Source organism: Gallus gallus, chromosome 8 (assembly GCF_016699485.2).
Source record: "Gallus gallus isolate bGalGal1 chromosome 8, bGalGal1.mat.broiler.GRCg7b, whole genome shotgun sequence".
Classification (NCBI taxonomy): domain Eukaryota; kingdom Metazoa; phylum Chordata; class Aves; order Galliformes; family Phasianidae; genus Gallus; species Gallus gallus.
Genome location: NC_052539.1, coordinates 20,725,828 through 20,740,850, shown reverse-complemented (window position 1 = coordinate 20,740,850; position 15,023 = coordinate 20,725,828). Strand labels below are relative to the sequence as shown.

The 15,023-nt window shown below is 44.0% G+C and overlaps 2 protein-coding genes across 6 annotated transcripts in view; one reads left to right on the top strand and one right to left on the bottom strand.

Moving 5' to 3' along the window:
* TESK2 (testis associated actin remodelling kinase 2) overlaps positions 1-8,873 on the top strand; it is a 69,346-nt gene extending 60,473 nt beyond the window's left edge. For all 5 annotated transcript variants that reach the window (XM_040705392.2, XM_003641688.6, XM_046944865.1 and 2 more), the window contains 2 exons: positions 1,736-1,871; positions 3,933-8,873. In XM_040705392.2, the coding sequence (XP_040561326.1) occupies positions 1,736-1,871; positions 3,933-4,939 (1,143 nt within the window). In that variant the 3' untranslated portion in view covers positions 4,940-8,873. The remainder of the gene's footprint in view (positions 1-1,735; positions 1,872-3,932) is intronic.
* A 1,237-nt stretch (positions 8,874-10,110) lies between these two features.
* TOE1 (target of EGR1, member 1 (nuclear)) lies at positions 10,111-14,947 on the bottom strand. The gene is made up of 7 exons (XM_422434.8): positions 14,796-14,947; positions 14,674-14,714; positions 14,451-14,547; positions 14,194-14,352; positions 13,607-13,866; positions 12,091-12,262; positions 10,111-10,986 (listed from the first exon to the last, which is right to left on the bottom strand). The coding sequence occupies exons 1-7, from the start codon at positions 14,904-14,906 to the stop codon at positions 10,222-10,224; spliced, it is 1,605 nt and encodes a 534-aa protein (XP_422434.2). The 5' UTR covers positions 14,907-14,947; the 3' UTR covers positions 10,111-10,221.
* Positions 14,948-15,023: the final 76 nt, after the last annotated feature.

The following is a 15,023-nucleotide window of genomic DNA, read 5'->3' as shown; positions in this document are numbered from 1 at the left end:
ATCCAGAGTAAAACTGTACTAATGAAGAACGGGGGAATGACTAGTCTTATGTTCTCATGAGGAAAGGGACTTTCTCCTACTGATTATCATCAAATGCTCTCTCCTTCATAATAAACGTCCTTTGCCTACTGAGACTGGAAATGACTGTCTTGTGATCAAGGCATTAGTATGCTAATTTCAGTGTGGGACATACAACTCACTTTCCACTTGCCTAGAGGAAGGAAAAGGTGGCAAATAAGTAAGGCTTATATCTTATATTTTCTGAAGTATGCTGTGCTCCAGTAACAAGTGATCTGTGTGATAATTTGCTCATAGATAAAGACATTTATATAGATTTTCATTGTTTAATGGGTAAATAATTAGTGTAACCTGATAAGCTGAACTAATATGGAAAGTCTTGGAGTTTTCTACAGCCAGGAAACACGTTTTAGGGCAACCTAGGAAAACCAGTGAAAATAGATGTGTATGCGTAGTTAATTAAGAGTTCTTTAACTTACTGATGAAGAGTATTTTTTTAAAAAAAGAAGAATGCAAGGAAGTCTGAAACTTATAGCTCCTCCAGCAACTGTAAGCCTACTTGCATGAATCATGCATGAACATGCTTACCAGCATGAGCTAAGCTGTGGGGAACTGCAGCCGTGAGGAAGAACCTTCTATTCCATTTGATCAGCAACTGAGTGCTTGGGAGGAAAAAGGCAAATATTGCTTTGAGTCACTTTTCCATTGCTGCTGTTGTCCCGGATCTTCCCTCGCACTCATAAAATAGAAACTTCTTCTTTCTTTCTGCAGCTTGCAGCAACTGTCTAATCTTTCCAAGGATTAGACAAATCTACATTTGTCAGAGTAGAGAATATATGGTTTAATGTTTTCCCTTGCCCTACCTTTTCAGTGAAACTGGGAAAGCAGAAAATGTTTTGTTTTTTTTTATGCCTGGCAATTCCATCTGCTGCATTAGAACAACTTCATTTTTATTTTTGAGTTCCTCAAAGCAAGTGTGATTTTTGTTGTTGCTGTTCTGTTTATCAGTGTATCTATAAATGTTCAGCCCTTTACCCTGTGTTACTAGAAGGTGTCCTGTCATTGCCAGTCATACTGGTTCTTTTCAGAATGATCCATCTCATGGGGACCTGCAAGGTAGTATCAGGGAGGTTTCTGGGGTTTCTTGCTTATAAAACATCACTGTTTCCTTGACTAGCGGTGATGTCTGAGCTTGTCCACTCTGAAGAAGCCTTTAGAAGGCTGGAGGCAAGAATCGGGTCAAGTGGAATCTCTTTAATAGTGTAATGAGGTTAACTCTCAACTGCTGAATTAGATAGTGCTGCCCGCTGTATTTAAACATCTAAATATATATATATATTATTTATAAATTATATATATAAAATACATGTGAAAACTGTTTGTAACAAAACCCCTCATAAGCCCTGAGTCTAACAGATTGCCACCTTTTCTTTTTAAAATGTCTTCATCATAGAATGGTAGAATGTTTTCGTCTTGATAATTAAATAAGAAGTGTAATAGACGTGAACTGGAACAGAGCACTACTTTTTCTCTTGCTTTATTTAGTGGTTTTTTGTGGGGTTTTTTTTGTTTGTTTGTTTTTGCAATGGCAACACACTTCTGAAAACAGTCTTGAATTTCCTCAGTTCCTTCAAGTTATTCTTCTGTCTGTCAACTCCGTAAATAGAATAGCATGGATAAACCCACATGAAACAGTCTGATTTCTGTGCATTCACAGATGGATCCAAAGTTGCGTCCTTCATTTGCTGATATTGTCAAAACACTGGAGGAGACTTTAAACCGCCTGAGAAACGAGGACTCTGAGAGAGACAGAAAGTTTTTGAATCTTGACAACAATGAAAGAAAACCTAAAGGTAAATGTCTGCATTTGCACAAAGATTGCTGCAGGCTAATAGCAAAAGAGTGCCATGTTTTGTGTTTTGAGGACTATGATTTCAGATGTGTAGCATTATGTACAGTTTATTAATTGTTTTACCCAAAGCCTGAAAATGATTCTGGAACAGTGGTGCACACTGTGCACTGTTGAGTGTCCTTTGGGAAAGAACAGCTATTTCTTAAGATTCCTCAAAAGACTGTGCCCACAAGCTCTTGGAGGGAAATTTAGGTGCATTTGGGAACGTAAGCAGCTGAAAGTACATGAAAATTCATAAATTTTGCTTTATTCCTGCCACTCTTAGTGCATATTCACAGTTTTGTTGCTATACACGTAATGCTTAGAAGCTACTTAGGTTTCTACAGGAAGAAGAGCAGAGCAGATGCAAGAGTATTACAAAGTACCTTAGAATATCGAGCTAGGGAATGCATGAATTGCAAATCTTGGGAGTGCTGGCCTTGAAGGGCTTTCTCCGAAGCTGTCTAGTGCCACCTGGTGTGGGGAGCAAACTACAAGCAATTCTTGTGGTAGCATGTTCTGACTTAGATTACTTCTACATTAGCAGATTTTTGGTGTTGGAAACTTAGAGTATAGTAAAAAATATGTGTATGTGTATTTTGTGTGTGTGTGTGTGTATATATATATATGAAACTACATATATATTAAAATAACTTTTGTATGTGAAATCGTATGGAGCGCATAAATGTGATAGTTCTCCCCTATGTGGAAGGCATCTGAAAGATGTAAATTAAAAACGAAGGATGTTCTTTCATTTTCCTGGCATTCTTCCTCTAGAGCACATCTTAGTTTTGCATCTTCCTGGAGAAGTGTTATGTGCAGTTCTTTGACTTGACTTCAAGGCACATGCAGTGTAAACTATGGCAATATTTAAAGGGAAGAGAAGAAATCCAAATGTACTTGTTCTGGAAACTGTCATCAAAAGGAGATTGTTTTGTGATATTCCCTCTTGTTATTGCTCTACCACAGCTTTTCAGAAGCGCCTTGAGAGCTACATGTTCCAAACACTCAAGAAGTTAGCTTTTTTTTCCCCCAAAGAACTACAATTTTCCTATCCTATTCTAGTGATAAAGCTTTTTTTTTTCCATTTATTTGCGTATGTTTGTGCATTCAAATAAATAGGCACACATTAAAAAAAAAAAAACACATAAAATTAAACTCCTACTCAATAGAGTCAAACATCTATATCCTTAGTTTCTGTATAGGATAACATAACCAAAGCTGGAATGGAATTATTTAAGCTCTTCTTGGTATCTGGAGGACATTTATTTTGGTCTTAAGACTTTTCCCATCAGTGTGAAAATGTGATTTACAATTCCTTTCGTACTTGCTCTCTTCTATGGTCAGCATCATCAACAGATCTTGGGCAACCTGTGCTGGAAGCCAGGATGGTAAATGTAGAAGCATGCAAATATTTCTCTAAGATCACTCTATTCTCTCTGCTTTGTCAGTGTAACAGCAATGAGGAGGTTTGAAGGAGCCCTAAAATACATAGAAGAGTGAAAAAATGTCTTCCTTCATATCAGATTTTTTACAATTTCCTTTCTTTTTTATTCTTTTTCTGAATACAATATAGTCTTACCAAATCAACGTTCCCCATAATATGAGTAGCAAATTTGAAGATAAAATAATACAGAAGCAGTACAGTTTAACTGCCTACCTAGGTGAGATGATAATAACTGTATTTGCATTTGCGCAGTTCTTCAAGATGACTTTTAATTAGTCTGAAGTATGAGTAAAGAGAATATTTAAAATACAGTCTTGACTGTCTTTACATGTAAAAGGTCCTGTGGACAGGACTGCCAATCTCCTAGTTTGAAATCAATACTGCACTGGTGAGAAGAGAACCGTGTCCTTGTATACGTGCAGGAACTTGTAAATAACCAGCAAATGTGTTTGTAGACACTTTGGAAAATCAGAAATGCACCTTTTTCTTTACAGTTATCATGAAGGCTCTGTGAGCGATCAAACGTTCAGGCGTACAGCTCCTTTAAGCTAAGGGTATTTCTCTTCTTCCACTCAGGGTCAATTGAAAAAGGACCAGGAGTAAAACGTTTGAGTTCCCTGGACGATAAGATTCCACCCAAGTCACCCCGTCCACGTCGGAATATCTGGTTGTCACGTAGCCAATCGGATATCTTCTCCCGCAAGCCTTCCAGGAAGATAAATGTGCAGGACCCCTACTACACACCAAACAAAGGATTAGGCCGGAAAGTTAATCCCTTCAGTGCCCGGGAGGACCTCAAGGGTGGAAAGATAAAATTCTTTGACATGCCAAGCAAGTCTGTGATCTCTCTTGTGTTTGACTTGCATTCTCCAGAGGCGGGTGGTTGCCTGAAAGCCAGCCAGTCCCAGTTCCGGCAGGCATATAGCACAGACTGGCAGGAATTTTCCCTCCTTCCTGGGAGGAGATGCAGATCACTTCCAGTCTCTCCCGAATTGGCACACAAAGAATATGGCCTGTTTAGTGGACTGTCTTCAACCATCAGTAGATGTGATCCAACCCAGCTAAGTGCAGAGGTTCGGCAAAAGCTCCTGAGTAGCAGTAAATATGGTGTATCAGAGATTCCCCCCTTTCAAGCCAAGCATCACAGGCCAGAATTTCTTTCTGTACCAGGACAAGAGGAGGATATGGACTGTTCGGATGGGCCAGTGTCCCAGGAGGAAAATGGATTTTACTCTGAGAACACATGTGAAGATCCAGCATGTAATCAACCATTAGTGCTGGCCCAGTCTGAGCCATTATCTTACAAAGGGCTCCCAGTTGAGAATTCATTGAACTCTGAGGAACACTCCTCACAGGTGTTTGCTGGTTGTCTCCCTTCTGAAGAGATGGAGGTGGAAGACAACCTGCTGAAAAATACACTGCTGGAGTCTACAAAGCCTCTGTTCAGTGTTTGTCCTTCCACGGAGCTGAGGACAGATGCACGGCCATTCAGGGAGCACGACGGGGACAGCACTGCCCCATTGTCTCAGACATCCTCCAACATCTCAGCAAGTGGCAGCACGCAGCCAACTTGTGACATATGAAGAGAGGTCTCAAACAGAGCATGTCCTTGAGGGAACCGTTGTTCCCAGTCACTTAAACTCTGTTCTTCAGTAGCGCTGGGTTTTGTGCTCAAAGGAGACCCAGCAGATGGTAAAAATGGGCTGTGGTAGCTGTGGGTACAGCTGTGGACAGCATCTGAAGAGACTGATGATTTTAACTGTATTTTCCAAGCTATGCTTATTTCCTTCCTTGATTTGCTTTAGGAGGGGAAACTACTCCAGCCAGAATTTCCATGTGAGCCCCATACCTTATAGAGGTAGTAGCCAGGAGTAGGCACCACACAAACTGTTTGACCTGGATTCCAGCATGGAGCATTTTGAGGCCTTAAGTTCCAGGTTGAGTGGGAAGAGCAACCCGTAGGTTTTCCCTCTTCCTCTGACTGACCAGCTGCTCTGAACTACTGCAGATTTTGCATTAGCATTCTGCAAGCAGTACATGTGAATCAGAGCCTCTGTTCCAGAAATGGGCACAGATCTTTCAGAGCTGCATTAAGCAGATAGCAGTGCTTTCTTGTCCCAGAGCTGCTGTGGATGCTGTTGCAGCATTAAACAAGCTCTTCTTTCAAAAGCAGGAGAAACAAAACCCCTCATGTTGGTTGCAGTCTGCAGGCGGAGTCACATAATAAGTACCTTCCAGTTAACAAGAGGAATCTGTTCCCTGGTGTTTCATTTTGCCCTGGGATTTGTTAGTGAAGTGTAATGCGTTAGTGTGGGGAAGCAGGACGCAGTGAGCACCACTTTCTTTCTTGCACAGCTCTTAATGTATCTTGACCCAGATGTGGAGGAAGATTTGCCCAGGGAGCAAGAAGGGAGCCAGATTCCAGACACTGTCATTTCTGGGCTTTTTGAGAACCTGCCAGTGGAAGTACCAGTTGTACTGAGCTTTTGGGCTCTCCTCTTTTAAAACACCATAATCTATTTCCGCAGAATAGCTAAATACAGTTTCTAGATGGACAGCTATCGCTATGACAGGAGGGTCACATTCAGATCCCTCTCTAGTAGGACATCCATCTCATTGGTGCCACTGCACTAATGATGGTAGCAATGACTTTTTCAAGAGCAGACTGCTTGATGGGGGATAGGAATCCCCTGCTCCAGAGAAGCCACCAGCAGTGTTGCAGCCACATGAGAGCTTTTGCAGGAGGATAGATAGTAGACTCACAGATGGGCTTTTGAGTTGTCCAACTGAAGAAAAGTAACTTGTCCTCTTTTTTTTTTTTTTTTTTTAAATTCTATAGAAAGAAGCTGTTATCTTCTTTGGTTTCTCCTGTCACTGAATAGGATTATCTTTTTTTTTTTTTTAATGTTTTTCTTCACTCTACCAACAGATAGATGTAAAAGAAGCAGCAGCGTCTCCTTTAAAGCTGCTTGCTGGAACCAACATCAGAGATCCCCACTCTGGGATGTGATGTAGAACAAAGATCCCCTGTGGTGATGTTTGTGCAACATCCTGCCCTTTCTGCTATCATTGTACACAGTTATGTGGGTTTTTTGTTTTGGTTTGCTTTTGTATTTTTAACCTATATTATCATTCCTAACTGAGGTATGCATTGTGTGCTCACTGAGCAGGCGATGCAGTAGCTATGGGGGATTTGGAGTCCAGGATTTCATCCAGGTAGTCTATTATTTTTGCTCTTGTGCAAGGATGGAAAATGTAAGCTGGTACTCCCTGATGAAAAAAAGGCTTTTCTTACTTTTCTCCCATCCCAAGGAAAAGATGAAGGAGAAAGCCTAAGTTTTTCTGTTTGTTTGTTTTCTTGGCTGAGTTGCTCAGCTTTTCAGAGGTGTAGGTCACTATTCTGCTTTAACTGTGACTTTATCTTGTGAAACATGTTTCAGCCCAAGCAGCAGTTATCTCTTTGCAATGGCTGCAAATAATTAAATGAGAAACACAGTATCCTTGAGTTACTTAGCACAGTCCATGCTGTGTTACGCAGCTATTAGTTTGAAAAAGAAAAGGCCCATCCTGACCAAGATTGCCCATTTTGGCCCACACCTCTGCCCGTCAAAGGTGCTGATCTGTAGAGTAGCTTGTGTTGTGTGTCCTGTCTGCAGTGATGGTGTCTGCAGAGTGCTGAGCAGCTGGAAGGGCTGGCACTGTATTGTGTCATTTCCTTTGAGGACAGGGAACCAGTCAACAGAACTCAACTGCCTGCCTGTCTGCTGCCTGCTTTTTTTTCCCCCTCATATATATATATATATATTTTCTTTTATCCAACTATAATCTGTCAGGAGGGAAATCATCAGCACCAGCTTCTGTTGTCACAAGACGCATTTAGGTGTGTGACTTCAGACAAACAAGCAATAATAAGGAATAGTTTACTTTGGATCACCAGGCTGCAAGGAAGCTGTCCCACAGCCTACAGCTGCACACAGCCTTAGCAGCATAGGTGTGTGCCTCTGGCTGCTCTGCGTGGCTTTTGTTACCCTGCTTGTCAGCACTGACACCTCATTGCGAAGCCTGTAGCCCTCTCTGACAGACTGCAAAATCTGTGTAGTCAGGCATGGGATATCTCTAAAAACCCATCACAGTGACCTCGAGTGTTCTCTTACACCACTGGCTCTTAAATGTTTCCCTACCCTCAGTGGCTTTTACAAAGCAGCATGGTTAAAATTTTATTTTCTTAAATGTCTACTCTGAGCACAGCCAGCTGACATGCGCAGGGCACATCTATCAACTTTTCTAGCTCTTTGTTCTGAGATGGAGATGTCAGATGGGAAGAGAAGTACCAAGGAATAACAACTCAGGCCTTTCCTGCATTCTTGGTCCACGTGGGGAAAAAAGGTGATGTGCAGATGAACTGGAGTAAAAGACTGTCTTAAAATAGCAAAGTGCTTGCTAAAACCCAGCATTTCCAAGGGTTTGGATGCAGTTGGCACTCACTGTCTTATCCCTTCGGTTGTGCAAAGCTGAATCTAGGTTGCACCTAGCAAATACTCCTAGGTTTTCTGCCCATCTGAGGGTGCTTTTCTACTGGGGGCCATTTTCTGACAGCTACTGATGAACATGAATCTGAATATGCAGTCAGCAAACTCCTTGTTTTATAGTGATGTGACAACGTTTTTTCTTGTGATTGGATTTTATCATGGTTTTTGACTTTCTTAGAGGAGCAATTGCTCTTTTAAAAGACTTTCTACACGTTGCTAGGTTCCCTAAAGAGATCAAAGATGTTTTTAATTCACTTTAAATCTTTCTATGTTGAGTTCATTTAAATGTCTGTTATAAGCTATTTTTGTTGTGGTTGCAGGTTGATAAAATGCAACTTAGAGAATGCATGTGAATTGCTGCCCCTCAAAAGCAGTGCAGACAAGGGGCTTTAGTAAACTTACACTTGCTGGAAAAGCATCAATGTATTGTGTAACAGAACATTGGTATTTTTTGCCAGTGCAACTAAAGACACTTGAATAATTCCTGTTTGCACTTAATGCTATTGTTTATATTGCATGTCACTACATTTCTATGCAAAACAAATAACCTTTTTTCGGGAGGAGGGGCAGCCAGGTATTTGATTAAGTAAGTATAAAGATCTTTGCAAGATGATCTATTTTCATATTTATGAAGGAGTTTTACGTCTTAATATTTTGCAGACTGTAAATAGCTCAACTTGTAATTAAAGGTTTAGGAAGAAGTTTGTAGCCTGTGTATAATAGTAAGTTAACACTGCCAGAAAAGAAAAATCTTTGCAAAACAATTTTTCTAATATTGTGGATATTTATGAATATGTAAAGAAAGCACGTCTCGTTTTTATGTTGATTGACCTTTGGACTTTTTGGAGCTGTAGAAATGGTGTATGTTTTATTGGAACTGCAATAAGAAGTAACCAAAGATGAATCCAGTTAAATATTTTCATAATTTTTTCTTGGTCAGGTTTTGTAAACTTTCCCAACTTGCTTTCAAAATAAAATTAAAATCAAGGGTTGAGTCTTGTGGTTAAGAAGACAACTTTGGGTTAAAAAAAAACCAAACTGATTCAAATGCTTCCTTGAGCTATGGATGATATTAATGCCCGTCTTGAGGTCATTACTATTATTCAGTCCTATTTCTCTCCTGCATCTTATTGAAATGTTAGGCTATTCAATCCATGATTCAATGCTGTTTTTTTTCCTGCTCTGCCTTATAGCATTCAGAAGAGTAGGCAGTAACTTGTGACCAACAAGATGCTTTTGATAACACTCAGCCTGCAGGGAGCTTGCCATTGTGACTGCTGTATTCTAGCTCTGCAAAATAGCTTCAGTAAGCACAGGAAGCAATGCACCAGGATTTAAAAGAACCACACCTGGCTTTAAGTCCTACTGATCTTCCCTTATTTAGAAGTTTAAGGCCTGCTCTAGCTTGGTTCTGCATGCAGTTACCCTTCACTAGAATCCTCTAGCCTAGCATCCCTTTCTCCTTTTTTATAACTATAGGAACAAAGGTCTGACTTAAGTTGTTACCAAAATTAAGGTAAAGTACAAATATAAGGTGGGACAACTCTCTCATGGGGGGATATGCTCAGTGTCTCTTTCAAAAACAAACAAAAACCACTTTTTCCCCCCCCTTCAAGTTCTTTAGAAAGACAGAAAATAATTATTAGTCATAAGGAGTTTCCCTACCAGCAGCGATTGAGAGACTAACACTTGATTGAACGCTAATGATAATGTATGTTGAAGAGCCAGCCTGCTTTCTTTTTTGTGCGACAGAAGCATCACATCCACCTGCAGTGACTGCTTATAGGATTTTCTGTCACTATTTTCTGTTTGGTGTCAACTTTCAGGCATGTTGTTGCAAGGCAGGTTTGACCTTCTTCATTTTGAAAAAGCTCTGTCCCATCTTAAGCCACTAGATTAAGTGGCAGCAGGTAGTAAGGCTCGAGGTATGGTAAGCATAAAGACAAGATTTGGGAAGAGGATGTGACCTCTGTCTCCTCTTACGGTTAATCAAAGAATCACCCTATTCGTCATCTCCAAGAAGTGATACCCGTGCTAAAGCAGCTATTATGTGGTCTTTCTAGAAATACAAACCTGGTCTGTTTTTTGTTTTTTATTTCAAAACACTTTGATTTTAGAGCACTGAACTGAGCTTGCTGCCCTGTGTGCAGTTGGGGAAGTGCATTTTTCCTCCTTCCAACCTTACCTATGCTTTCACAGTCCAGCTAAGGAATGCCAGAAGGAACTCCAATTGAGAGCAATTTAATTGGTCAGAGGTTAAAATGGAGGACAAGAAACTTGCTCCCCTTTAACAACTGTGGGGAAAAACACCCAGTTCAGTGAGGAGTCTCCTAGCTCTATCCAGTGGCCCAAACCAACTTCATCTTCTGGTTGTGAGCTGCGGAAGACTTAGAAAAAGAGCTTTTCACTATCTGAAGTGGCACTGATTTCCCACTGAGGTACAGCTTATTATGACAGTCCGGACACCATGGCTCTGCCTCAGTGTCTGTGCTTTTTCGTTTCTTAAGCATCCAGACATAAGCCATAACATAGCCAGTCATGAAGGCATCAAAGCCAGCTCGGTGGGTTCCCACTTGTGAAGATGGCCCCTGGGATGCATTTTGCTTTCCTGCAGCACATGCTGCTTCAGTCTCAGGGACGTCTGGGTGATTGGTTGAAACTGTTCTGGCAAAGACCTCTGAGTTCCCTTCCACTTGGTCATTGTCATGGGCATTGGCCTTGGCAGAAGGGCTCAGAGCAGCAGTTTCTTCAGCACTCCTCAGATCCTCTCCCTGCCTCCCACCATGTGTACTGGTGTCTGAGCTGCCCTCTGGTTCCATAGCAGTGGAGTTTTCCTCCTCCCGTGGCCTGCCATCAGCGTTGGCAGGTTCATAGCAGCTCTGTTTTCGTGGTGGTTCCTCCTCCCCATTCTGAATTAGCTCCATTTCTTTCCCTGAGCTTTCCTGTTCTAATGCCTTTTCAGGTTCTTCTGCATTTTTCCGACGCTTCCGCCTGTGTTTCCGTTTCTTCGCCTTCTCACAAAGCTTATCGTCCTCATCAATTATGAGGTCAATGTTATGAGACTGTGGACACTTCACTCCATTTGGACACCAGCCATAGGCCTAGGGAGAAAAAGAGAAGTATGTAACCACGAGCCTCCTAGTTAGAGTAGCCTATCACCGTAACTTGGAGCAGAGCTAATTATTCCCCTCAACTGAGGGCTTGTGAAGGCTGTACCTGGAGCACTGTGTCCAGTTATGGCACCAGACCTCAGGAAAGGCATTGATAAACTGCACTGAGTGCAGAAGGGAGCTGACAAAATATAGTGCACACAATGCAAGGCTAAGGAACTCCTTGGGTTTGTTCCCACCTGGAAAAGATGAGCCTAAAGGCACGGGACAGAGCTCATTGCTGGACTTCAGCTACCTACAGCAGAGGTTATGGAAAAAATGGAGCTAAACTCTTTTTGAGAAGAGCGCAGGTGAAATGTTCATGGGAAATTCTGACTAGACATCCAAGAAGGTACTCTTCACAATGAGTGGTCAACCACCGCAATGGGGCCCGAGGGGATTTTGTAATCACTGTCCTTAGCCATACTCAAGATTCACCAACCAAGGCTCTGAGTAACTTTGAGTTGGTGGTTTGATGAGAAAGTTCCTGAGGTTTTCCTAACTGATGTTGTTCTGTCACAATAACGTGCAGCATCATCTAGAAGAACTCCTTTTTCCTCTGAAGCGTGGGAAACCAGCTGGGATCAGGTGAGCTCCTTGATAACCTCTGTAGCAGTGCCAGAACTTGAGATACTGTGGATCGCACCACGTTACGATTCCAGAAGCTGCGGACAGGTAATATTTGCTACATCTAATCGAGCTACAGGGGAGGAAAGAGGAAGCGCTTCTTGCTTGGAAGGCAAGCCAAGCACATTTAGAACTTAAAGCCCTTCCAAGACAGCAATGAGTACTGTAATACATGCTAGTTCTCTATTTAGGGTTATATTATCTATTCTTTGAACCTTGGCCTCAAATGTAAACTGTGAAATGCACTACCTCAGAACAGAACGCGTTGTTGCCTTTTCAGTTTCAAAGTCACCTGAAGCTTGAAATTCTTCCTTGTATTGTGAAGCAAACATATGGAACCTCCCAGGTGCTTTCCTTCTACTTCCTGCTCTGGCCACACGTGGCTTTCTCCATGGGGCCAGGTAGGAAGCAAGGATTCATGTTACTTACCGAGAATTTCTCACATACAGGCACCTTATTTGCCTCTCCCTCGCTGTGGCTTGCTTCTTCCAGAGAGCAGTGGCGATAGTCGATGTAGCGTGACATGTTGGCAGGGTAGCTGCAGAACTCCACAGAGATGTGCTGGCTGCTGGAGTCCTTCAGCTTGCCGTTCTCTCGCTTGCTGGAACGCACAAGAGGATGCAGTTACTGTGGTTAATTTGCCAAAAGCACCCCAGCACAGAGCTGGTACAAACATACTGCTTTGAGCCAACTCTCAGCTCCTCTCATTTCTTGTTCTTGAGCTCTAGCTTCAGTTTAACAGCCTGCTGCAAAGACAGTCCAGGGAATAGAACTTTAATAAGTAGTTGTTTCTATGCTGATTTAAACGTTGGTTTCTTGTATGCCTAAATACAGGCAGAGACATCAGTGTCTTTTGTGATGTTGTGGAAGAAAGAGACAGATGGTGCCCTGCATACTTAACACCAAGCTAAGATGTGTGTTAGTTCTGATAATACTACTGGACAAAGAGGAAATGCCTGAAGTGAGGTGTCACAGTGTACCTCGCAACCACCACCCAGACAGAGCAAACCTGGGCAATGCAGGCAACAAAGAAATGCTTTCTATCTCAAGCAAAAGTAAGAACTGTTCTGTCCCCACCGCTGTCTAAAAGGCTTGAGAAGACAACGTAACTAGAACTGTGGGTTCCAACATTAGGAGGTCAGTTTTAAAAGTATCCTCATCCTGTCAGAATAAAATATTCTCGTGCCTGAGAACAGCCATCTTGAACGTTTTCAGTCATGTCAAAATGGAATTTCTTGATACAAAACAGTCACTAAAAATGCCATTTCTGCACACAGTGTGACTTTGGCTTAATAGATTCAAGTGGCTGTATCACTTCCAGGGTCTCGTTTAGATTGTGCAGCAAGAGCAGAACCAGAAGCCAGACTGACACAGCTGCTGAAAGACACCCTGGAGGCGCTGAGGACAGGAAGCAAGACAGAAGGCTGAGGAACAAGAGCACAACCTTCAGCTGGGAGTTGTAGGTGGGCAAGCAAGGGTTGTGTGTGCAGAGCTGGTCAGCACCTGGACATGCAGAGAGCACCACCCACTCTTCAACTGCATCATCCCTTACAAAGCTGTCACAGCTGGCAGACTCTGCAGGTACAGCCCTGCTCTCTAGCCACATTTTAAGGGTGAACCTGCTCAGTTCAGCACATATTCCCTCTTATATCCCTGTGGCAATGCTGGACCATAGCCATGCAGTGAATCAATTTTCAGTTAAATGAAGTTAAACTACTGCCAGCAGACGACTGAAATCCTTCTGCTGCCACCCTCTGTACAGAGCAAATTACAAGATGCACCCTTACCTACCCAGCACCCAGCCTGGAAATGGGAAGCAGTAAAGAGCACCTTCCTTCAGCCACTGGGACAATACAAAGACCTACATCCTGCGTCTGGAAAAAGAAACCAAACTGACTCCCTTGTCTTTTTGTCCCAGAGCCTTAAATAGCAGCGTGCCACTCACCACTTCTTGTAAGCGTATTCCAAGTAGGATGCGACAAAGCGGGTCTCAAACTCTGAAGCATATTTAGTGTCGTATATTCCTGCTGGAAACATTTCTGAGAGATCAGAGGTGAAGGTGCCAAGACTGTCTGGGAGATGAGCATAGAAGCACTGGTACAAGAAGACGAGATCAATCAGGCCATTATGGAGGATGAGGGGCTTCTTTGCTCGTATGAGTTCCAGGAAAAAAGTCCGAACGCTCTGGCTCTGGCTCTCATTGCCCTAAAAGGAGAAGAATTAGTCAACAAGTCTTAACACGCGGAGGACTTCTGGTGCAATGACAAGTCAGAGCTTGTTACAGCAGAACACCACACAGAGCCACGCTGTGCTCTGACCGAGGAGATGCCCACGTAGCTGGACAAGAAGCTGCAACAAGTAATGGAAAACAAGAGGGAGGAGAAAGGGCTGCGCTGCACTCTGGATCCCACACAGCAACTGAGTGCCGGAGGCTGTAGGGAAGCACAGCTGATAGCACAGCAAGCTGAGATGAACGAGGGCATTGGCCCTGGAGCGTGGATTCACAGGAAGGACGAGGCAGTGATTCCGTACCTTATCGTTGCCTTTGTGGTAGGGGATCCCCTGGGAGTACTGCTTATTGAAGTCAAAGCCGTGCTGCACCAGGAACTGCACCGACTGCGGCTCGACGATGTAATCCTCTGTGCAGAGCAGCGTCAGGTTGTAGATCTGGCAGAGGAACGTGTTCTCGGACTGCGGAACAAGATCAGAACCGGGCCCTCAGAGCTGGGGGTGACGGTGGCCGGGCCGAGCCCAGTCTTCCACCCGCGCCCCCGGGGAGCTGCCCTTACCTTCTCCGGGAGTTGTTTGAAGCAAGCGATGCCGAGAGACAGGACTGAGCGCGTCCGGGCGGCGTTGCAGACGGCTTTGTAGCGCTCGTCAATGCACCTACCGGGGACACGACCACTGAGGCGTCCCGAGGCCGCGGAACCGACCCCTCCGCGCTCTCCGCAACGACAGCCGGAGGGCGGGGACCCGGCACCCCTCCCGCCCCATAACCCTGCGGGCACTCACGGGCTCAGCAGCGCCTTCCTGGCCCCCAGGCCGCTCAGCTCCTGCGGGAAAACGACGCTCAGCGGTACGGCACGGCCCGGCCGCGCTGCCGCTTACTGCAACCCCCACCGCCCCCACCTCACCGTGTCCACAGCGATGAAGGTAGCGGTGCGCAGCGCCAGCACCATGGAGGGCCACAGCTCCGTGAAGTTGTCGCTCTGCACGTCCACCACCGGCACCTGTCCCCGCGCCATGGCCGCCGCTCCCCCACGCGCCGCCCCGGGCCTTCCTCGCCGAGGCTGCCCCGCGCCTGCCCGCTTCCGCCGCTCACCCCGCTCGGCCCCGAGCCCCGCACTGACGGCCTGCGGAGG